Source organism: Sebastes fasciatus, chromosome 2 (genome assembly GCF_043250625.1).
Source record: "Sebastes fasciatus isolate fSebFas1 chromosome 2, fSebFas1.pri, whole genome shotgun sequence".
In the NCBI taxonomy this organism is placed as follows: domain Eukaryota; kingdom Metazoa; phylum Chordata; class Actinopteri; order Perciformes; family Sebastidae; genus Sebastes; species Sebastes fasciatus.
Genome location: NC_133796.1, coordinates 42497776 through 42521022, shown reverse-complemented (window position 1 = coordinate 42521022; position 23247 = coordinate 42497776). Strand labels below are relative to the sequence as shown.

Genomic DNA, 23247 nt, shown 5'->3' with positions numbered 1-23247 from the left:
TTGTGTTCAGGGACATAGTAAATGCAACACATACAGTCCAAGTGCAGTAGGTACAATGACAGAAATAATATATAATATTTGGATAAAACCAGGAAGCAGAACAACCAGGACTGTAATAGGGCATGTTCTTTGTTTTAGCTCTCTCAAAACAAATGATGTACATAATTTTTTATACCATGGGCTAGGTGTATACTCTTGGTTGCAGGGTTCATGGTTATAATGTACACTTACTAATTAGTTTCAGTTAAACCAAAGAACGTATATTGCCAAGAAGTGAAAGTCAGTTGTTTGTTCCATTGCAACATCAGCGCCCAGCAGCAGAGCTACGCTTCCGCCATATTGGACTGAAAGCAGAAAGCTACTACCGGATTACGGTGACCAGTCCAGGTTTGTCCGGGACAGTCCAGGTTTCAAGCTGACGTGTCCCGAGTCCCTCAAATGTCCCGGTTTAAAAACAGTCACTAACAAATTGTCCCGGTTTTCACTACAATTAAAATATTTATATTATACTTACATGGACGTTAATCATGTTCCACTCATTAATTAATTTGTGCGCATGAGATCAGTATGCAGAGAGCCAGCACAGCGCACCGCTGCAGTCTCTATAGAGAGTGATGTTGCACACGGTCAAGCCAACATTACGCACGGACGCAACAGATATCTGCTGGTTACATTAAGTGAAGTTTTGATCCACAGAACCCTCTGTGCTTATGTGCACATCAAACGTGTCGTTTTGATTAATTATTCTACACAGTTCCTTCTGCGCATCAACAGGCATTTAGCTCCGCTTATAACTCCCTCAGGACCATCCGTTCTGTCTTTCACCCTGGCGGTGTCTCCATCTTGGACAAAATGTCCTCTGAGCTCCACAATTTTAATTATAATAGCCTGAGACGAAACAAGTTGAAAAATAATGTACGTAGGCCCAAACTCTCTACAAAACTCCCAAACTGTCAGTGCGTGATGACGGGGATAGTCCTGTGATTAAAGGGGGTGAAAGTAGTGAATCTGATAATTCATGATTGTCACTCACAGCCTCTAATGCCCCCCCCCTATAATAATGCCTTCTTTATGATCCCACTCTGTGCTCAAATGCGCCACAGGTGTGCCAAGTTAGCCATCCTGATGGAAATGCCTGTTGTGCGTGCATATTAGCGCATGCTCAAGCTGATTTTGGGGACAATGACATGGCCTGACAGCTGGCTAGTCTTAAGATAAGATAAGATAAGATAAGATAAGATGAACCTTTATTAATCCCCGGAGGGAAATTCAGGTGTCAAAGCAGCAACATCAGCAAACAGAGTGAATCACAGGAGAGGCTTGTTGTTAACATACTGTTAAATTATATTTACTGTTTTCAACCGTACGCAATGTTCTGACATTGAATCTTGCTAGCGTAATATTAGCTTTATGCTAGCACTCGCACATCTTGACATTGATTCGGGGACAATGGCATGGCTGGATAGCTAGCTAGCATAGCGTTAGCTTTATGCTAACGCTATGCTAATCAACAGTTGGTGAAAATGTTGATATTATTGATATGACATGGCTGGATAGCTAGCTAACGTTAGTCTTGTTGTTTAACATACTGTTAAATTATATTTACTGTTTTCAACCGTACGCAATGTTCTGACATTGAATCTTGCTAGCGTAATATTAGCTTTATGCTAGCACTATGCTAATCTTGACATTGATTCGAGGATAATGACATGGTTGGATAGCCAGCTAGTCTTGTTGTTAAACATACTGTCAAATTAAATTTACTGTTTTTCAACCGTACGCAATGTTCTGGCATTGAATCTTGCTAGCATAACGTTAGCTTTCTTGCTCGTAGCTGAGGGATTCTATGAGTAGAGCGGAATAGAAATATCTCCCGTTGCCAAGTCCTAGCTAAGGTCCGTCCTATTTACTGGAGTAGTGAACAACGTTTCCATTGCACAGGAACCTATGGAATGGTAAAGATTGTTCCAGGTATTAGCAAAGCCCCAGGTGTTAGCAGGGAAACAGAGTTCTGGATTGTGAAAAATGTTAGATTTTGGATGCAAAACGCATGAAAATATAAATTAAAGGTATTCTTTTTTTTTCTTTGGCAAGTGACCATGGTATAAACGGTATGATGCCCTTGGAGGTGTCCATAATCCCCCATTAATCCTTATAATGGACACCTTGTCTGGCATTATCCCTTAGCCTACCTGATGTAATTGAGAAGAAGTATAAAGAAGCATATAATGGAAAGACTCAAATACCTCCAATATGTACTTAAGTACAGTACTTGAGTAAATGTACTTAGTTACTTTCCATCCCTGCGAATACTGTAGTTTACTGTAATGGATTATCTAACTCTAACAAGTCTTTACAAGCTCATTTTCACAGTAGTCAGTGACATCAGTGATGTAAATAATAAATGAGCTGTGATCTCCTCCCTTCAGCAGACTGGGCCTAGTTTTAAAAGTAATTTCTGTCTCTCACAGGCGTGCTGACACATGAAATTGAAATGTTCGGGAGTAGCTGGGTGGAGACGGAACCGCACGAGGCCCGATGTCCCATGGTGCCCTCTGGCTTCTCTTCACCCTGTGCTGCAGTCGAAGCTCATGTCCTGCTGGTAAGATGTCCGATGAAAACTGTAGGTTTCCCTGTTGCAGAGAAACGTCCTCCTCCATAAACAGCAAATACAACACTTGATCTAATACTGTATGTTTTGAGTGAAAAACTGTCTTTGTATGTTTCGTGGCTTCAGAAAGTGGAGGAGGTGTGTGCAATGCTGCTGGATCCGCCATTTCAGAGCTGCCACGACTTTGTCAGCCCACTGTCCTACATGGCCAGCTGCTCCAACGACCTCTGCATGTAAGAACACCACATTCAGATCTGCCTCATGTTCATTTTCTCCCAATGTTGGCCTTTGATGAAACGTCAAGATATCCACAGCAGTTTTCATGTATTCATATATATATGTACATATTTGTATAAATAAATATACATATACATGTATATACAGCATACAGTATATATACAGTATGTATGTATATACAGTATATACACTGATCAGCCATAACATTAAGACCATTGCAGTTCTGGAGGTGAAGTGGATAACATTGCTTATCTGGTTACCATGGCACCTGGCAGTGGGGGGGAATATTAGACAGCAAGGGAACATTTTGACCTCTGAACTTTGTGTTGGAAGCAGAAAAAATGGGCCAGTGTAAGGATATGAGCAACTTTGACAAGGGCCAAATAGTGCTGGCTAGACGACTGGGTCAGAGCATCTCCAGAACTGCAGCTCTTGTGGGATGTTCCCGGTCTGCAGTGGTCAGGACCTACCAAAAGTGGTCCAAGGAAGGAGAACCGGTGAACCGGCGACAGGGTCAGACCCGAGGCTCGTTGATGCACGTGGGGAGCGAAGTCTGGCCCGTGTTGTCTGATCCAATAGAAGAGCTACTGGAGCTCAAACTGCTGAACAAGTTAATGCTGGTTCTGATAGAAAGGTGTCAGAACACACAGTGAGGAGCAGTTTGTTGCTTATGGGGACCAGTCGGGGTGCCCATACTGTCCTAATGTTATGGCCAGGGAATGAAATTAGCACCTGCCACCTGCCAAATACAGGGTAAATGTTGGCTGTGGCAGGTAAAAATTTCAGGTCACCTGCCACCATGGCAGATAGGTTTCCTTATAATAAGAAATATTATATTAAGAATATTTGAGCCGATTAAAATGATTGGACGGGCTTACAGTCCTGCGACAGCTACAGATGCTGGATTTTATTCTTTTTTTGTCCGAGCATTTGATTTATCGATTGCTGTCGGGGTGTAATGAGAATTTAAACAAATATAATAAAACATGTTTTTGAAGAATATTACCAACTCTAGCTTTAGGTTAGGTGATATATTCCATTTTTCTACTGTCTTAACAAATCTAAAGCATTCTACATAGATTTTAAAAGTGTCAGACAAAAGTATTGAGTGCCTGGTAGACATTTTCAGTGACCTGCCACAGTGGCAGGTGAGGAAAAAACTTAATTTCAGACCCTGGTTATGGCTGATCGGTGTATATACTGTATATATATACATATATAGATATATATATATATTTGTATATATCTATATATATACGTTTTTGAGATATTGTGATAATTTGCATTCAACCAGAAGTTGTCATTTGAATTGTGGCCAGAAACTGGATTCAAACACCTGATGCACCTCAGCTGTTTACTTCCTGTTCTTAATGAAGATGAGGGAGCATTTCACTTCCCTTCATGAGTCTTTTATTTCACTGACTCAGTTGGATGTCTGAGACAGACAGACCCAGGAAGGCTGCACCATCTCCGGGCTCCGATCCAGCACCTCATACTGGGAAACTGATATCTCCTTTGACTCTAATATGTCAACAAAATGAAACTGAAATTTTGAACCTGGCTTTATCCGATGTTCAGATTTCTGTTCTGGTAATGTATGCAAATTAGCACATAGTTCATAAGATAGTGCATAATTTGCATATTTGCACATAAAATTCCAGAAAACTTGTAATATAAAATATAATTGTCTTAATGTACGTAATCAACTGGGGAAGTTTCATGGTGATTATTAGTTAATTTGTTTTCTCCTTAATCACCTAAAGCTGCAGTTATGTTATGTAAGGTGTTGTTGGGCATCACTCTTCTTTGTGTAGCCACTTGAGGTGTGTTTTGAAATTTTTTGCATTTTTACCTACCTCAATCTAGATCCACAAAGAAGATTATGAAAATGTTTTGTCATTGTCTGGTTTAAAATGATCCCACTCACAGCTTTCTCAGTTGTGTCTTTTGGTGGCTCAGGTCCATGATACTGAACGTGCCCTCCTTCTGTAGGTAACATTAGCCCCGCCAGACTGTTACTGTTAACTCAGAGTGATGTGGAACAGAGACTGGTGATAAAGACAAAACAGTTAACTGTGTTCAGACACAAATGTACCTTATCAGATGACTGATACAGCCACACTACAACAAACTTTTTTCAGCTTTATCTTTCTATTTAAAGCCTAGTTGGAAGATGTCCTCATTAGCTATGATGGAGACACAGCTGGTGGGTAGTTATTTAAGAGCTGCACAGTCTGATCAGTTCAGTTCAGCGATCCTGGCTCCTGTGGCCACACCTCTCCTGGCTCCGCTCAAAGAGTCCTTCTCTGTTTGTTACTCTGTTGAAGGTCGGGTCCCAACGGTGATGTGGTATGCCAGGTGTTCAGCGAGTACGCCCGGGCCTGTGCCCATGCTGACCACCCACTGCACGACTGGAGGCTGCAAATTCCTCAGTGTGGTACGTTTTTCCAGGTGTTTTAAACTGCATGCCACAGAGCACCCGAAAAAGCTGCACATTTCACTTTAATTGAACACTACACCTACGGAAAATGCTAATACGAGATATGCAAGGCATGATTACGAGAAAATGTCCCCATTTATTTTTCTTTATTAATTGCAGTGTACTTCTGTGGGTTGATAGTATGAAGATCAGGGAATTCAGCTGGTGTACAGTTTGGTTGGCTCTATCCAGTGTAGCAGATGCTCAATTAAATTAGAATACATACATAAAAACTTAGTTAACATATAGATACGATACGATTTCCATGGTTCCGATACGATTCAGGACAATATTTGGCTCATCTAGAGCGATACAATACGATACGATACGATACGATACGATTCAATGATTTGAAATGGATACAGTAACTTTTTTTACCAAAAAATCAATCAGTGTGACTGTGAAATAAATATCTGATACTGGACAGAGCAGGTCAGGATTCCGCAGTTTTTCTTGGAAGGGAATCGGGGATAAAGTAATTACAGATATAAACAAGTAAACAACGGTTAATGGCAAATACATACAGCTTTTATTAGAAAATAATAAAAAAGTGCAACTGCAGCACCTGCTGATTCAGTTCTCAAGATACAAGGCAGTGCAATATTTAACAAAAAATATAATAAACCAACTGCTATTAAGTTAAATGAACAGTGGTTTAACCTGCTGCTTCTGTCCTCATTTTCAATATAAACGGTAGATTAATAATACAGAGATCAACCGCTGATAGTGATCAACCGCTGATAGTGATCAACAGCTGATAGTGATCAACAGCTGATAGTGATCAACCGCTGATAGTGATCAAACAGCTGATAGTGATCAACTGCTGATAGTGATCAAACAGCTGATAGTGATCAACCGCCGATAGTGATCAACAGCCGATAGTGATCAAACAGCTGATAGTGATCAACCGCTGATAGTGATCCACAGCTGATAGTGATCAAACAGCTGATAGTGATCAAACAGCTGATAGTGATCAACCACTGATAGTGACCAAACAGCTGATAGTGATCAAACAGTTCATAGTGATCAAACAGCTGATATTGATCAACAGCTGATAGTGATCAACAGCTGATAGTAATCAAACAGCTGATAGTGACCAAACAGCTGATAGTGATCAAACAGCTGATAGTGATCAGTTTGGGACAGAATCATTCCTCTACAAACGCTGTTTAAATAATCTGCTGATAGTAATCCAGTAGTCCGCCTAAAGGGTTCATTTGGGTTTTTTTCATACATAAAAACATCTGGAACAACATTTTAAAACTACGTTAGACTAACGTTAGTTGAATTTCAGTTTTCTTTTTCTTACTTTACTCCCGTCGTGATAATTTGCCTCTTGATGCTGATGCTGCGTGCACATACATATCATGACGGGGAAAGGTAAGTCATTTTCTCTGAATGAAACAACGACAGTACAAGGGGAAAGCAGCGGTGGGTGAAGCCGCACTCGTCCAGTGGACTGATAGCGCCGGAAACTCTCCTCTTCACCGCAGCGCCAGCAGCTCATGCCGACCGGTCGCTCGCGTTCGCGCTGCAGAAGGCAGAGCTGGCAAGCTGCCACATGTCTGGAGAGTGAACCGGAGTAACGTTTAACATTTCTTTACTAATTTAAGTGCAAAAAACACTTTCATAGAACGGTTTGTCATCCTTAAATTTAAGGTGCAAATCCTTAGTATCCATACAATCGATGTTTGTGTTTTCAAATCGATTTTATATTGATATACTGTACGTCTCCGTGAAGGACAACTTGCCGAGTACCTATCAATGTAGTTGGATCGTAGGAATATAAATCGATACATCGATGTAGTAGATGAATCGTTATACCCCTACTAAAGAACTGTTAGTTGTTGCTAAGTCAGCTGCAGCAGAGTTAACGTTAACCTAAGGAGGTAGCTAGTTGAAGAGAGGCTAACTAAAAGGCACAGGACACAGCCTACAATTAAACTGTAAAAATAACACATTCTTACATGTTCAGCCCAATGTAGAAACTGACATAATCAAATTACCCACTGAATTAATGCATCGATCAGATACTCCTGTAGCCAACGTTAGCCTACGTTATCTAAAGAACCGTTTGCTAACTGTGGCTAAGGTCAACTGCAACTGAGTTAATTTAGAGATTGGGCTTAAAATGTGTGTACAATTTTTTAAAATATTACCACATCTCTTGGTTTCAGTTATTACAGTGGTGTGTAGAAAAACATATTTTATAAATGATATGTTTGTATTGTCGTAGCCTACTTAACATTAGTTAAAGACCTGTTAGCTGTTGCTAAAGTCAACTCCAGCAGAGTTCACATAAGAAGGTAGCTAGTGGAACAGAGGCTACCTAGAGGGCACAGGAGTTCAAATTCATTCAAACCTTTTTAGTCCCTTTTTATATAAAAATTGTTAATATGCAATAATTTAGTTTCATTACTTTCAGTGGTCCCTGGAAACCCATTAGTATTATTTTTATCGATCAGATGTGCGTACTTGCCTAGCTAATAGACGTTAGCTAAAGAACTTTTGCTAAGGTTATTGAAACAGGCAAGCTAGCGGGCAGGCATTTTAGTCCATTTAAAAAATTGTTAATATGTAATCACTATACTTTGTTTGAGTATCTAAAATGGAGCACTAAAATGATTTGTCATAGCCTACTTAACGTTCGCTAAAGAACCGTTAGCTTTTGCTAAAGTTAACTCCAGCAGAGTTAACATAAGAAGGTAACGTTAGCTAGTGGAACATAGGCTACCTAGAGTACAAAAACTAATAAATTTTTAGTCCCTTTTTATATCAAAAATTGTTAATATGTAATAATTTTGTTTCATTACTTTCAGTGGTGCCTGGAAACCCATTAATATTATTTTTATTTATCAGGTGTGCGTACTTGCCTAGCCTATAGACGTTAGCTAAAGAACTGTTGCTGTAACTGCTGCTAAGGTAATTGGAACAGGCAAGCTAGCGGGCAGGCATTTTAGTCCATTTTATATAAAAAACTATTAATATGTAATCACTATACTTTGTTTCAGTATCTTCAGTATTACCTGTAATCTCACTAAAATGATTTTTATCGATCTGATGTGTTGGCCTACTGATGTAGGCTATCTTATGTTCGCTTATTGTTGCTAAGGTCAACTGCAGCAGATCTACTGTTCACGTCAGCTATTAGTACCATGGCATGGTTTACTTTAAAAAGTGAACATGCAAACGGGACTATTCGGCTTATTATTTTTTTAATCACTTTGTTTCTTTTGTTTTTGAAAGTTGGATTAGGCTGTCACACACACAGATCTGTCGGCTAATCAAAGCTCATCTGGTGAACAATATGAACTATAAATTTAACATTGCAGACAAAAATTTGCTGTTCGTTAAACAAGTCCAGAGATAAACAGGATTTATCATGGATTAGCTGAATGCATCAATAGCATTATTCAACTAAAATATTGTAATTTTCAAGGCTGTAGTTTGTGGCGATATCTTCACACATAGCAGGTGCTCCAATGTTAAAGCAGTCCATAGTTGATCTGATTTCCCTATTGTCAGTATTTGCAGTAGAAAGTTTTTAACATCTATGTCGTGTCTAATTTTTGCGACCAGCGAAGCAGTGTCCCCTTGGTCTGCAGTACAGGGAATGCATCAGCTGCTGCCCGGCGTCCTGTAACCTGGAACGAACATGCATCGACAGCAAGCTGGCCTGCCTGGATGGATGCTACTGTCCTGATGGTGAGTTTCTATTCAGATTCATTTATCTATCGTAGTGTCTATTCCCTCAAAGAGACTTCCTGTAAATACACCTTTTTATCTGTTATATGTCTTGTCTTCTGACCTGAAAATAAACCACCTTTCCTCTCTGTAAATTTATTGTACATCACTTTTCTTTTACATCCTTCAATTAACATCTAATCTTTTATTAACTAGGTACACATGAAAGAAAAATCCTGATGTTTTCAACTCCAGAAGCAATAATCTTCAGTGTGTCTTTTATCTGTCTGTCTCTCTGTCTCTCCACAGGTCTGATCTACGAGGACGGAGGCTGTGTGACGCCCGCCGACTGTCCCTGCGAGTACCACGGCATGTTTTATCCGTCTGGACAGACACTGCAGGAGGAATGCAACAACTGGTGAGCAGTTTTAACATTTCTGGTCTGGAAGTAACTAAAAGCTTTGACTGTCCTGTTATCTCATAAAAATGTGTGTGAGGAGTACCAGCTTCATGCTTTTAAAGTGTTCAAATAACATCTCTGACATCTCTGCTTTCCCTATAACCTTATTTTGCCCCCTTTGGATCCGAAATGAACCCTAGATGGACACATGTGAGACCATGTTCCATTACATGTCATCATCATGTATTTAAAAAACCCAGGTTATTGTCCAGCAGACTCCATGCAGTCCTTTTAATCTTCTCAGGTCTGACCAGCTGGGTTCGGTGTGTCCAGTTTCTATCAGTGATCCTGCTGATTAGCTCAGCCTTTCATGTTCTCCACCTGTGGACGTCTCTGCTTTCTGTTTCAGCACATGCGTGGGTGGAGTGTGGAACTGCACCGACTACAGCTGCCCAGGTTTGTGCCGTCCCTCTGTGGGTGGTTGTATTTTTACTTAAACTGTGCTGCAGGTCGCATTCAAATTCAATGACACAGTGTGATTATTTCATTACAACCCAAAGATGCTCTCAACAAGTCATCTCTTCCTCAAGTTTCTATGTGCTATTCATGTAAACTTCTCTAGTTGGGGAGCAAGAAAGGAGGAAGGGTCCTACTTAGGAACTAGTAAGAAAGAACCATCATAGAAAAGGTCAAGGAAGGAAAATGTTTCCTTCTTTGGAAGACAGGGAGAAGAATTGCTACCTTCAAATGGATCTCGTGAGCTTGTGGTTACAACATTGGAAGTCGTGTACACAATATTGCTTGGTTTTTCAAGTGGTAAAGTCGTGAGAACACAGCTGCGAGGCCACGGCAATATTAACGTTACTGTCGGTGTCTAGAAGCCACAGAGGCTAACAATTTAGCAAGCTAGCTAGTGGGTAACATAATGCAGGAAATGCAAAGACATAAGGACAGAGGAGAAACATGAGGCCACTGGGAATATCAACATTTTCCTCAGACATATTATCAAATGAAGAAAGTAAACTATCCGATTTAAATTACATTATATTAATTAACTAACCTTCCACCGAAAAATTAACTTCCTTAGCCTCCACCATTTCTGAAAACGTCACAACTCGTGAACTCGTTGCTTTTGGAAAATTCCTCAAGGTCGTGAATACCACAAGAGGGGGGCGTTCGTATGGACTCTTCTCGTGAACACAGTAAACACGACTCCATTTGAAGGCAGCAAAGTCCCTAGATATGGTGGAAGGAAATGATTCCTAGTTAGGGAGAAAGGTAAGGAAGGAGGAGGCTTTCTAGTTAGGTAGGTAAAAAGGAGCAGTAGTCATAATCAAAGACCAAGGATGGCAGACATTTAGGGAGCAAGAAAGGAGGACAGATAAAGCATCCTAAAGTTCCCCCAATATGGTGCCAGGACCGTGGGTCTTTTTCATTGTGGTAGCTTCCATGCATCGTATCACCTCGATTGACCCGGAAGCCGTTCCCCCTCCGCCATCATGGAGGATCCTCCGATCCCTTAAATGCACCTCGAGGAGACACGGAGCAAGGAGAGAGGAGGCTTCTAGAGAGCTGAGAGCGAGGAAACACCGGTGTATCCTTATCGGAATTCTTTTACCGACCGACATGCCCCTTTATTGAATATCAGTTATTGATTGGACGCTGCTGCCGATCGGACTGATCTGATAACTTTACCTCTCAACATCACTGGAGTTTCATACCGGAGTGAAGACAGATCACAGATTAAAAGTTTTGTATTTTAGTTGTCTTCTGATTCACTATCTAGTTAAAATCTGTGTTAACTGTAGGTGTGTACAGCAGACGGACCGTGTTGATGGTGAAGTGTTCTCTGCTTCACACACCGCGGCTGAAGGAGTCTGTTACTGAAAGAGCTTTATAATACCTGATAACAAACAGACCTCAAACTTTTTTCATTCATTAGAAAGAGTTTTTAGTTCTCCCCTTAACTTTTATTAATGAAACAGTTAAAGTCAGAGAGAGAAGGAGAGTCTGTCTGTCAGCAACAAACACCTTTTAGATTATTAATCCTCATTTCCATTCAGAATTACCATCATCAGAAATGGACGTCTCATGTCTCTAAAAACATATTTCAGTCAGGACCACTTTAGTCAAAGAACTTTATTTCCATTGCAGTAATATATACATTATATTTGGCGGTATGGCTCTGTTCTGGGACCTCCCTGCCCATCCACGCGCATACGTGGATCCACGAGCCTACGTGGTAGCATGAGGCAAGGAGAGCACTCCTCCTTGCCCTTCCATGTGCATACATGGAAAGCCAAAGGCAGGGAGAGCAGCAGCAAAGACCCCCCGGGTGCAGAACAGAGCCAGCATCAATAACACAGAATGATATTGGTTAGTCACACACAGTATTAACGGAGGTGGTGGGGTGGAGAAGGGTTGCGAGCGGCTTTGTAGAAGAAGCAGCTCAGGTAGCCAGGTTGAAGGAGCTTAAATAAGGCGCCCTGTATGAAATTTGCCAATGAATGCCTAGAAGGGAATCAGCTGATCTGTCAGATGATGCATCAGCCGATTGGCCGGCCTAAGATCGGCCGCCATCAGCTGACAGCTGTCATATGAGCAGCGCTTGACTTCATGGCCTGCCTGAACTAACGCTACGCTCGATTTCCTCGTCTCCTCTCTCCTCGCATCTCTTCCTTGTCTCCTCCGCTCACATCTCAGGTGGGAGGGACTAAAACGTGAGGAGAGGAGGCGAGGAAAGGAAACGGGGAGACATGTTAGCACGATGAAAAAGGCCCATACTGTAGGATGTTTCCTAGATTGGGGGTAAGGCAATGAAGAATGAGCAAGGGTAAGGAAGACCGAAGCATCCTAGTTGAAGAGAACAGAAGAAGGAAGCTTCCTAGTTAGGGCATAAAAAAGGAAGCTTCTTAGTAAGAAACAAGGAAAAAAGAAGCATCCTAGTTGGGAAACAAGAAAGGAGAAAGCTCCCTAGTTATGGACCAAGGAAAGAGGAAGCTTTCTATTTAGAAAGCATGGAAATACCAAGTTTCATAAAGGAATAAAAAAGAAGGGCACGTGAAAATAAAGAAGGCAGCTTTCTAGGTAGGAAGCGAGGAAGGAAAAAACTTTGGGAGCAAGGAAATAAGTGGAAAGTGTCTCCTCTCTCTACAGGCGAGTGCTCGGTGTCTGGCGATATGTATTTTGAATCCTTTGACGGGCGGATCTACAACTTCCCTGCAACATGTCAGTATGTCCTCGCCAAGAGTCGCAACTCAGGGAAGTTCACAGTCACCATCCAGAACGCCCCCTGTGGAGCCGTGAGTTATCTTTAATCTGCTTTATTTTGATTATTCTACAAAAAGTTCCTTTCTTGTTAATTTGTTTTCCTTTTTCTGCTGATGAGGTGAGATATAAGATGTCCCACTCATCAGAGCAGAGGCCCGAGACCTCTTAACAGCCAACTGAACAGGATTACCTTATCTGGCCTGACTGACAGAGCTGTGGACGGCTTTGTAGTGAGGAGGGAGGTGAAGAGAGGCACTGGATGGGGTGGGGGAGTTGGACAGAGAGAAGGTTATGCGAAAACAGGAGGTGAATGATGGGAAGAGTAAAAGGAGGAGGGGGTGGGGGGGTGCTAAAACCTTTCGGCTGTGGGGCTCTGCCACTTATGAAAGAGACGATTCATAGAGGCAGATCGCTTACTGTCAGCGACGCGCAGGCTTCCTTTCTTTAAAAATGGCAGAGCAGCTAATGGTACTTTTACTAAAGTGATGTACTTAAGAATAGTTTTGAAGTACTTCCTTGAGTCTTTACATTTTGTGACACTAGCAGGTTTTAAATTCAAAATGTACTGTTGGATGCACTGTCAGACAAACCTATTTTTTAATAATTTTGGTTATAATGATAATAATTGACCTAATGACGGCAATGTCTGTCTGTAGTTTGTCAATCATTTTGGTATGCATACTGGTGGAATTTTCGTCATTGTTCTCCAACAAGCAGCTCTTTTCAGCAACTCTGACTGTACTTTACTGCTCAGCACCAATATGGTAGACAGATAAAGTTAGCGATTAGCTGGTGAACTTAGTGGAACATGTAGCAGCTAAAGAGCCAGATATTTCCCTGAGGAGTTGGTGAAGACTAAAGCAGAGCTAAAACAGAACCAAAAACACAACTCAAAATGAATGCTAAGGTCGCCTTGTTTATCCAGTATTATCCTTCCATAAAAAAACACCTCTCATTAATTTCATTGAGATGAAGGAAAGGGGTCCAACAAACAATGCATGCTCATCTGGCTCAACTTTTGTCGCAGTAGACCAATTAATCGTTTTTACAAACTATTGGTGTCGTGGGACCAGGCTCCGATAGTGGCCGATGGCTGCGCAGTCTCCAACAGTCACGCTGGGACATACATCTCCGTTTTGCATGGACGCTCCAGACACAAAGTCAAGGTAGAGGGGGAGAAAAAAAGTTCTCTCTTGAATGTATAACGCAACACTATCAGCTCTTTGTCCACAATGCAAGACAGAAAGACAGGGAGGAAAATAAATCATTCACTATTACTTTAACTTGCTTACCAATTTGGCGTTCTCTCTTCCAGATTATCCAGCCACCTAACTATTCGCACACTTTAGGATCCTCCTTACCCCGGGAATATTCACCAACATCAATGGTTTGTAAGAGGGGCTTTAACAATGTAACGGGACGTGCAGAAGTAATCCTGGCCACTCGCCACAGAACAATGCATCGGCCATTGTAAATAAATAGAACATATTCCAACGATGTAATCCATGAAATCACACTTCAGGATATTCTCTTACTAAAGATCAAATTCAGAGTGACAAAAAGCAAGGTTTAATAAAAACGGCGTATGTAAAAGTAGCCTACCAGACTGCTGCAGAGGTAAAGAAGATATCAGCTGATTAATCAGCTATTGGCTTTTTCCTGCTCCAAACTATCCTTATTTATATTGACCTTTAAAAATCCATTATCGGTTAACCTCTATTTTCTACTGTTTGCTTTGCCCTGAGAAAGGAGAATGACTGCCTGACTGTCTCATAGTTTTATAAACCACTGCACAGCCTTTTTGGTTAAAACTTGTGGATCTATTACTCAAACTGGACTTCCTGGATCATATTTAATCGTTTTACCAATATGTGAAACAACATGGCCACATCAACACAGCCCTTTGTGTTTTTACCATCTGAACGCCCTGCAGGAGGTTTTGTAATGCATAATGTCACGGTACTTTTGCCTTTGCTAGGTACACTAGACATATCAAAATCGAATGTGCTGATTACAATGAAGTTCAGTGAAGACAGTCATGATCCCCAGAGGATGAATCAGTTTTGTTCTAAATGACTCTGTGGCTTATCGTCTAGCACCGCTCTCAAGAGTTAGACCTACTGGTAATGCTGTAACTCTGTATTCAGACAAAAACCAAAGCAAACTTTAGATTACATACTCCCCGCCCTCTCTCTCTCTCTCTCCTCATTATCTCACTCTCACTGTGAGTCCTGTTGTGTATCTGAATTGCTACTGCTGTTTGGGATAGTGCCAGCATGAGTTATCAAGCCATCTTGTCTCAATTGCAGAATTTGGACGGGGCCTGCATCCAATCAGTTAACCTGCTTATTGACGAGGATCCAAGAACGGAGATTACACTGAGTCACGTCGGCGAGGTCTTCATGGCCGGACAGTACCGCATCTCCCTGCCCTATTCTGACGGTAACTTCCTCCCATTGTTCACCACCAGCGCCAGACTTTATTCAACGCTCTGCGGGTCACGGCAGAGACGGATTGAATGACAGCTGTTCTATTGAACGGAAGTTTTCCCAATACTTAACTGGGTTAGCGCTTGCATTGTGTTGTACAAAATGCCTTCCCTCAGAGTATTACTCCCTTTTCACGCCAGTGTTTTCATGACTGCGGCATTCTGCTGATGGAGTCAACAGCCTTTTATGTGTTTTGTGAGGAACTGTGTGAGAATGATCTGATATGTTGGTACCTTAAGGAATAGAAACAACACTTATGTTCTGTTATAAACATGTTCTGACAAAGTACTGCATTCCTGACTCTATTTAGTAGAACCTTTCATGACAACATATAGAAATAGAAATAATATAAACATAAAGAATAAAAGACATTAAATCTCGCAGTACAAACCCAAGCAGATCCAAAGCTAGTGCTGAAACGATTAGTCAATTCATGTTTCATGCGAAAATTAATCAATAACACTTTAATTAGTCAATCGTTTAATCATTTATCAAGCAGAAATGCCATAAATATACTGATGGTTTCTTTGTTTTATATATTGCTAAATATTTGTTCTTTTCGCTTAGACACTAAATCCTCCGCCATCGTCTTGTCTGTCAACTCTCTCTCCTCCCGTATGTGTGAAATCTGACTCCTGACTATACGGAGCAGACACATTCAGCTCCAGTTTGTAGAGTCCGTCGTCCGACTATCTATTGATAACACGGGGCATATATGCCAAAATGAACTAAATGGGATTTATTTCTCTATAAAAACAAAATGACGGTGGGGGCGGTAGGTACGTAATGTAATCGGTGTATGCCCGACCACCGTGTAACACCGGTAACACTGGCTACTGTGGCATGCCTAAATTCTGCACAGACATTCAACACTAATATAGGGAGAAACCATCACCTGTCAGATTGCCAGCACAGTGTTCACTTCCTCTTAATAAATGTAAATTAACACCAGGTTAAGAAGCTGCATCACTGATGGGTGTGCCCAACAGTGATGTCATGGTGTACTGGCACACCCAGGAGTACACTTCTATATCACTGCAAGGTCCTTGTTTTGTTTGTATCAATACACAGTCCTGCATGATATTTCTAAAATATAAAACAAATGCAAATGTTTTGTTCAGAAGTGAATGCATTATGTGCTTTTATTATCTAATCTACTGCCACCTGAAAGCCTAAATGTCTTCGTCTCACATCTCCCGCAGACATCTTTCACATCCAGGAGCTGTCGTCCATGTTCCTCCAGGTGAAGACGGCGTTCGGCCTGCGTCTGCAGTACAGCTGGAAGGAGTTTCGCCTCTACCTGCAGACCGATGAGCTGTGGAAGGACGACACGGTGGGCCTGTGCGGCACCTTCAACGGCAACATTCAAGATGACTTCCTGTAAGTGTGTGCCGGCTGATCCTTGACCCCTCCCGTGCCCTCCCTTAACCCGCTCCTCTGATGATAAAAAGAGAGAGCATGCTCCTGTTTCAGAAGCAGAGAAGGAGGTGATGGTGAAGTGCTCTCTCTCTCACACTCTCTCTCTGTAAAGCACACTGGCTCGGCGGCTCGGCATCAAAAGCCTCGCTCTCTGATCAGCTCTTTTAGGCGGGCCAGATGAGCGCCCAACTGGACACGCCACTTCAACAAGGAATTTACTGTTAGTGGAATAGGGGCTCCACTGTACCACGTCGTAATGGACGACCATAAAGGGCGGATGTTGTCTAACAGCTGTAAATGGATATACATCACAGTTGGTGACTGAAGTGGTCGCATGCTACTAGAAAGAAAACGGGAACTTTACCCGAAGATCTCCAGGAAAGACTTTGCAGTTAAAATGATGACTTGCAGAATCCTCTACTTTATAATTTGTCTTCATCTTTGGTGCTAAGCACCGACTTATTTTGTGTTTTTAACATTTTGTTTTGGTTTTTACAAGTCTTAAAGCAACAGTAGTTACATTTTATGGTTTAAAAGTTATTTTAGACACATTTAGTGGCCAAAACACACAGGACAGTAAGTCAGAAACTCAAACAGCAGTAGCTCCTGTCTTCTGTTATTCTGATTTAAAAAGCAAAATGGGTCCATCTGCCCAGTCGGGTGGGAGACTGAGGCAGAGGTGGGACTATGTAATGTCAATCACTCGTAGCCGGCAGGCTGCAGACAGGGCTACTGAGGTGTCAAAATTAAATTTCACATTTGGATGGCAAATGTTCTCCAATTTTGCTTAATCTTTCAGCTTCCCTTCCTAAGCAATAAAATTGTTTTTGTCTTTTAATTGTTGGCCACGCTGATCAGGAGACAGAAGCCCCACTTCACAAGACACGGGAAACCTCTGTTGGTCTGGAGGAGCTGCAGCATTTATTACTGCACAAACGTCCACTGTACATTCACCAGATATTCTCAGAGCTATGAAGTCTTCTGAAGTGTGTAGTGTGCGCGCATGCACGTGAGGTGGAGCGAGCTGAGTGAAGGCAGGCAGAGGATCAGAGGATCAGAGGATCAGAGGAGCAGAGTACAGCAGAGACTCCGGCCCTGGAGACCAAAGCTACGGTCTCACCCGTGTCCTCCGACCATGGCCAACACTGTTTAATAGACGCAAGCGCGCATATGCGAGCGCGCATGGGACACCGACCCGGGTGATTTATACGTGTAAGAAGTTACAAACAGTCCCTTTAAGACTATAAATTTAAAAAGTATGACTCCAGTCTTAAGTCATCTCGTTGAATCTGATTGTTTCTGAATCCCTTTTTAAACTTTTTCTGTGAGGAAAATATTCATTGAAAATTGAAGATTTGTCAGGTCAGTTTATTTATATAGCACAGTTTAAAAACAAACCGCGGTTGACGAAAGTGGCATACACAATAAAAAGGAAAAAGTACAGAAATTGACAAATGACACAAAAACATTTTGAACACATCGAAAGACGGGGAGAATAAGTGGAATTTAGCCTGGATTTCTTCATAACCTTTATTTAACTAGGAAGTCAGGTTGAGATTAAAACCTCTTTTACAAGTGAGACCTAGCCAAGACAGGGTCAAATAGCAGCATCCAACAAATAATAAGACAATATCAAACCACAGCAGCAACAACAGGTACAACACAAATACATTACATCATACAGTGCATTAACAGGGCAGCATTTAAAGGAAAACTAAATCATTTAAAGAGATAAGGGTCTCCAGTTTAAGCTGGGCCTGCAGATGGTTCCAGGACCAGGACCATAGGGGAACAGGCTTGTTTTGCCAGCTTCTAAACTGAAGTCATTTGAAACATTCGATGGTGGAGGCTGATCGAACATGTAGAGGGAAGTAGTTCCACAACGTGGGCCCGGCCACAGAAAAAGCCTCAAACGACTGTCTGTGATGGAAAGCAGCAGCTTATCAGATGACCTCGGTGTTCTAGGAGGACAGTGGGGATGTAAAAGCACACTGAGATATGCTGGAGCTAACCCGTTCAAAGCTTTAAAAATGATTCATTGGGAATCCCCCTGTCTGTTGACAGGATGATACTTCAGTTATCGCATGCTTTTGAATGCTTGTATATATTCCCATGTTGAAAACAGGGAATTGGGCACTGGGAGTGGAGGTGAATAAGATTGATTGAACAATACCACTTAGAAAAACTGGCCAACTCTTTGCTTGATCTATACACTAAAAAGTAGCAGGAAGATAAAATGTAATACACTAGTAACTGCAACTGCACATGTCAAACCTGTTTTAATCTGAAATACTAAAACAACAAACAAACAACACCGATTTTGTTAGGTGTTGTAGCTTTTGTAAGCATCAGCACACTTACACTTAGTATTTCAAAGTGGGAATGTTGTGGAGCCTGCAGATACAATGGGGAGTACTGACTTTTAAACACAGCAATCACAAGGTGGCATTCACAGGGGTACCGGGTATAGTGCGACCTTGAAACTCGATGTATGGTTCGTCCCGGGTATAGTGCGACCTTGAGACTCGATGTATGGTTCGTTCCGGGTATAGTGCGACCTTGAGACTCGATGGATGGTTCGTCCCGGGCATAGTGCGACCTTGAGACTCGATGGATGGTTCGTCACAATATCAGTTTCACTGTTTGAAAAACAAAATGAGCTCGCTGTTTTCTATCAGTCCTACTTGTATTAGCTATTACAGCTGCTAGACTGCTATTGTGGCTGCTTCTCTATCTCTCTCTCTCTCTATCTATCTCTCTCTCTCTCTCTCTCTCTCTCTCTCTCACTCTCTCTCTATCTATCTATCCCCCCAGCCGGTCTCGGCAGATGGCCGCCCGCCCTGCGCCCGGTTCTGCTCCAGGTTTCTTCCCAGTAATCGGGGAGTTTTTCCTGGCCACAGTGCGCTTGGTGGATCCTGTTGGGTCTCTAAACTATGGTGTACGGTCATAGACCTGCTCTATATATAAAGCATCTTGAGATAACTTCTGTTGTGATTTGACGCTATACAAAAATAAATTGATTTGATTTGATTTGATTCTAGCTCCATGTAATGAATCTGTGTTCTGGTTTTCTTGCAGGTCTCCATCAGGTATGATAGAAAGCACTCCTCAGCTGTTTGGAAACGCCTGGAGAGTCTCGTCGGCCTGTTCGACCAGCCTGAGTACACCTCAGCTCGACCCCTGTGACACACACCAGCAGGCCGGTCAGTGTCTCTTCTTTTAGCTTTTTCTGTTTTAGTAATGAAAAAGAGGACATTCACAATACTATACGTCATGCTCATCTATCTTTGAATTATACATCTCCAAAAAATTATAAACATTCAATGTGTTAAAGGAATACTTCACCCACACAATGACCATTTGTATAACAATTATTCACCTATGACCCTGAATTCTTGAAGAAATTGATGAATTGAAGTAGACAACAGCAAAACTATATTAAAACATCTGTTTACAACCCCTCACACAGCTGGTGCAGTAGAATCCAAGTCTCATTTATCCAATTGTATGCTCACTACTTCCCAAACACATGCATCTCCGCTATAACCTCACTATTTAAAACACTTAGAAATCGCACAAACAAGTAGCCCATCTGCACAAGCTTGAGTGTGTTTATGTGGAAGTGTTTTAAATAGTAAGGTTTTAGCGAAGATGTATGTGTTTGGGAAGTAGTAATTATTATACAAATGGTCATTTTGGGGTGAAGCATTGCTTTAATATCATGAAACTATAAAAAACTCTGAAATAGGGCTGATAGTGATATGAAACATTAAAATGTACAAGTTTACTGTAGTTCGGAGTGTATATACTTAAAGTATGTATATTGTACGTTGACATTTTGTACCACTTGTTTGTAGACAGATCATTTATTTTTTTATCCAGAGTAGTAAAGAAATCAGAAATTATTTCGATATAATTGTACATAAAATATAAAACATAGTCTATTTATTTTCAGGGTTTATATTTACTATCTACTATATTTACTATATTATCATGTCAATAGTTAGTTAGCCACGTGTCTGCAGCTTCTTCAGAGTAAACGTCTTAATGTTTCATGCTCTCATCAGATTCCTGGCGGGCTTGTACTGTGAAGCAGCTGTAGATACATGAATTAACTTGGATGTGTTTTAGATCAGACTGGTTTGCAAACTCATTCCTAAACAAAAGTTAATGTAAATTTAGATTTGTACAAATTTTGTTTGTATAAATTTGTACATTTTGAGCTACTGGCCTTATGAATTTATTAATAACTTGTTGTTGACCTGCTCCTTCCCCTGCTCAGTGGCCTATGCCTCAGAGATGTGTGACGTGCTGAACCAGGATCTGTTCTCCGCCTGCCACGAGTACCTCAGCCCGACATCCTTCCACCAGCAGTGTCGCTCAGACACCTGTAAGTGCGGGACACCTTGCCTCTGCTCTGCACTGGCCCACTACGCTCGCCACTGCCGCAGATTCTCCGTCATCGTTGACTTTCGATCGCAGATACCCGACTGTGGTGAGCATTCAGCATACTGACACGTTTTGTAAACAGGTCAAAGGCTGACTTTATGAATGAATTAATCATTTATGTTACAATTATAATGATGCGTTGAAGGAAGGCACAAAGCCAAATCCTTGAAATGTGACTGACCGATGATGTTACTTCTCAGACTTTTCTCTCTTTTCTTCTTATTTTAGCTCCCGATATCAAATCCAAATTTCCAAACTGCTGTGTGTTGGGTTTCAGAACATAAACTTTTGGGATTAGGGAGCACTATCACAAAATCAGAGAGCATATATTTAACACCGATGGAGATTGAAATCACCTGAAATGTAAAGTTGCAATGTTTTATGATAACACTTTATTGATCCCCAGAGGAGAAATCAGGTGTTACAGGAGGAGGATGTGTTGTCCATAAACATATATTAAAAAAATATAGGTTTGCTTTATTGCAGTAGCAATAGCTACTGCAGTAGCTACTCAAAAGGTTAAACCTGTGAAAGGGGAACTCCACTGATTTTGCACATCAAAGTATAACTGCGGACCCTGCACCGAACCGTCTGTCCATCTCCCGCTCCATATTTCCCTCACTCCCCGAGATACTTAAACTCCCTCGCTCGGTGCAAAGACTCACCCCCCACCGGGGGGAGCAATCCGCCGGTTTCTGGCAGAGAACCATGGCCTCAGACTTGGAGGTACTGACTCTCATCCCGACCGCTTTACACTCTGCTGCAAACCGTCCCAGTGCGTGCTGCCGGTCACGGTTCGATGGAGCCAACAGAACCACATCCTCTGCAAAGAGCAGAGACGCAATTCTGAGGTCCCGAACCGGACGCTCTCCTCCCCCCAGCTGCACCTTGAGATCCTGTCCATGAAAATCACAAACAGGATCGGCGACAAGGGACAACCCTGGCGGAGACCAACACCCACTAGAAACGTGTTTCACTTTGTGCCGAGTACACGGACGCAGCTCTCACTTTGGTTATACAAGGACAGGATGGCTCGTAACAGCGATCCCAGTACCGCATACTCCCACAGAACCCCCCACAGGACTCCCCGGTTGGACACGGTTGTAAGCCTTCTCCAAGTTCACAAAACATGTAGACTGGATGGGCTAACTCCCATGACCCCTCCAACAGCCTCGCGAGTGTACAGAGCTCCCGCAGAGCCACAGAGATGGTTTGCGGAGCTTGCAGAGAGCCGCACGTCTGAAAAATGTGATGACGCGTCAGGCACCACGGACGCCACAGAAGTTTGATTGGACATCAGAGCCGGGAGGTGGCATTTCTAGACAAGAACCTCACATCCGTTACAACAACCTTATTTATTCTAGACACAGGAGCTCCTCCTCATCATCCAACTCTTCCATATTTTTATTTCCTGCCAAGGAGTTGTGTTGGGCCAAACTTATATGGAACTATTGAATCACAGCTATCAAATAAATCAAAGACTGCCCGACAAAGGATTTGAAAATCGTGGTTCCAGATCAAAAAGAAATGACATGCTACGCATAATCTGCTGCAATACTATGTATGCCTGGTGTGCACGAGAGGTGCCTGCACCAACCCGCAAAATACAGTATGCACAAGTGCATAGCCGCAGGAGTATAAATCAAGCACTAGAAAGAAGTGAGCTCTGTTGCCCGCTGCTCAGCTCTGCTCGAGTATAGGTTGTGACCACAACATCGATATAAATCTGTTAGTGCAGGTTTAAATGTGACGATGATGTGACATTAAAACTGTACATCCAGAGTGTTGTAAGCCTCACTGAGCAGCTTCCCTGCTCTGTAGAATTATGCGGTAACATGGATGTTAATATCGTCTTTCCCTGCAGCGGTCACCTGTCCTGCCACCATGCAGTATGGCACCTGCGTGTCATCCTGCCAGCGCCGCTGCTCCGCCCTCTCCGTCCCGCAGCATTGTGGGGAGGAGTGTGAGGAGGGCTGCGTCTGCCCGCAGGAATCCTTCTACAACCATCGAACGCACACCTGTGTAGACAGGTAAGGCTGGCTGAGCCGGTGGGGTCTATGACCAACAATGAATCAAGAAAAAAACGCTTTTGCTTTTGTGCACAAAATAGCAACACAGGGAGAGAGATGCAATCACTGTAACATTCAATCATTTCTTTAACTGTATTTTGAGTTTGTAGGGTTAAGCTCAGGAGGCAGGAGTGAATCAG

At 42.1% G+C, this 23247-nt stretch overlaps 1 protein-coding gene across 1 annotated transcript in view; it reads left to right on the top strand.

Moving 5' to 3' along the window:
• otog (otogelin) overlaps positions 1 to 23247 on the top strand; it is a 110738-nt gene that overhangs the window by 14237 nt on the left and 73254 nt on the right. Inside the window, exons 9-20 of the mRNA XM_074624045.1 lie at positions 2472 to 2602; positions 2738 to 2844; positions 5176 to 5285; positions 8907 to 9032; positions 9321 to 9429; positions 9821 to 9867; positions 12568 to 12713; positions 14991 to 15123; positions 16373 to 16550; positions 19668 to 19792; positions 20872 to 21084; positions 22903 to 23068. Of these exons, the coding sequence (XP_074480146.1) occupies positions 2472 to 2602; positions 2738 to 2844; positions 5176 to 5285; positions 8907 to 9032; positions 9321 to 9429; positions 9821 to 9867; positions 12568 to 12713; positions 14991 to 15123; positions 16373 to 16550; positions 19668 to 19792; positions 20872 to 21084; positions 22903 to 23068 (1591 nt within the window). The remainder of the gene's footprint in view (positions 1 to 2471; positions 2603 to 2737; positions 2845 to 5175; positions 5286 to 8906; positions 9033 to 9320; positions 9430 to 9820; positions 9868 to 12567; positions 12714 to 14990; positions 15124 to 16372; positions 16551 to 19667; positions 19793 to 20871; positions 21085 to 22902; positions 23069 to 23247) is intronic.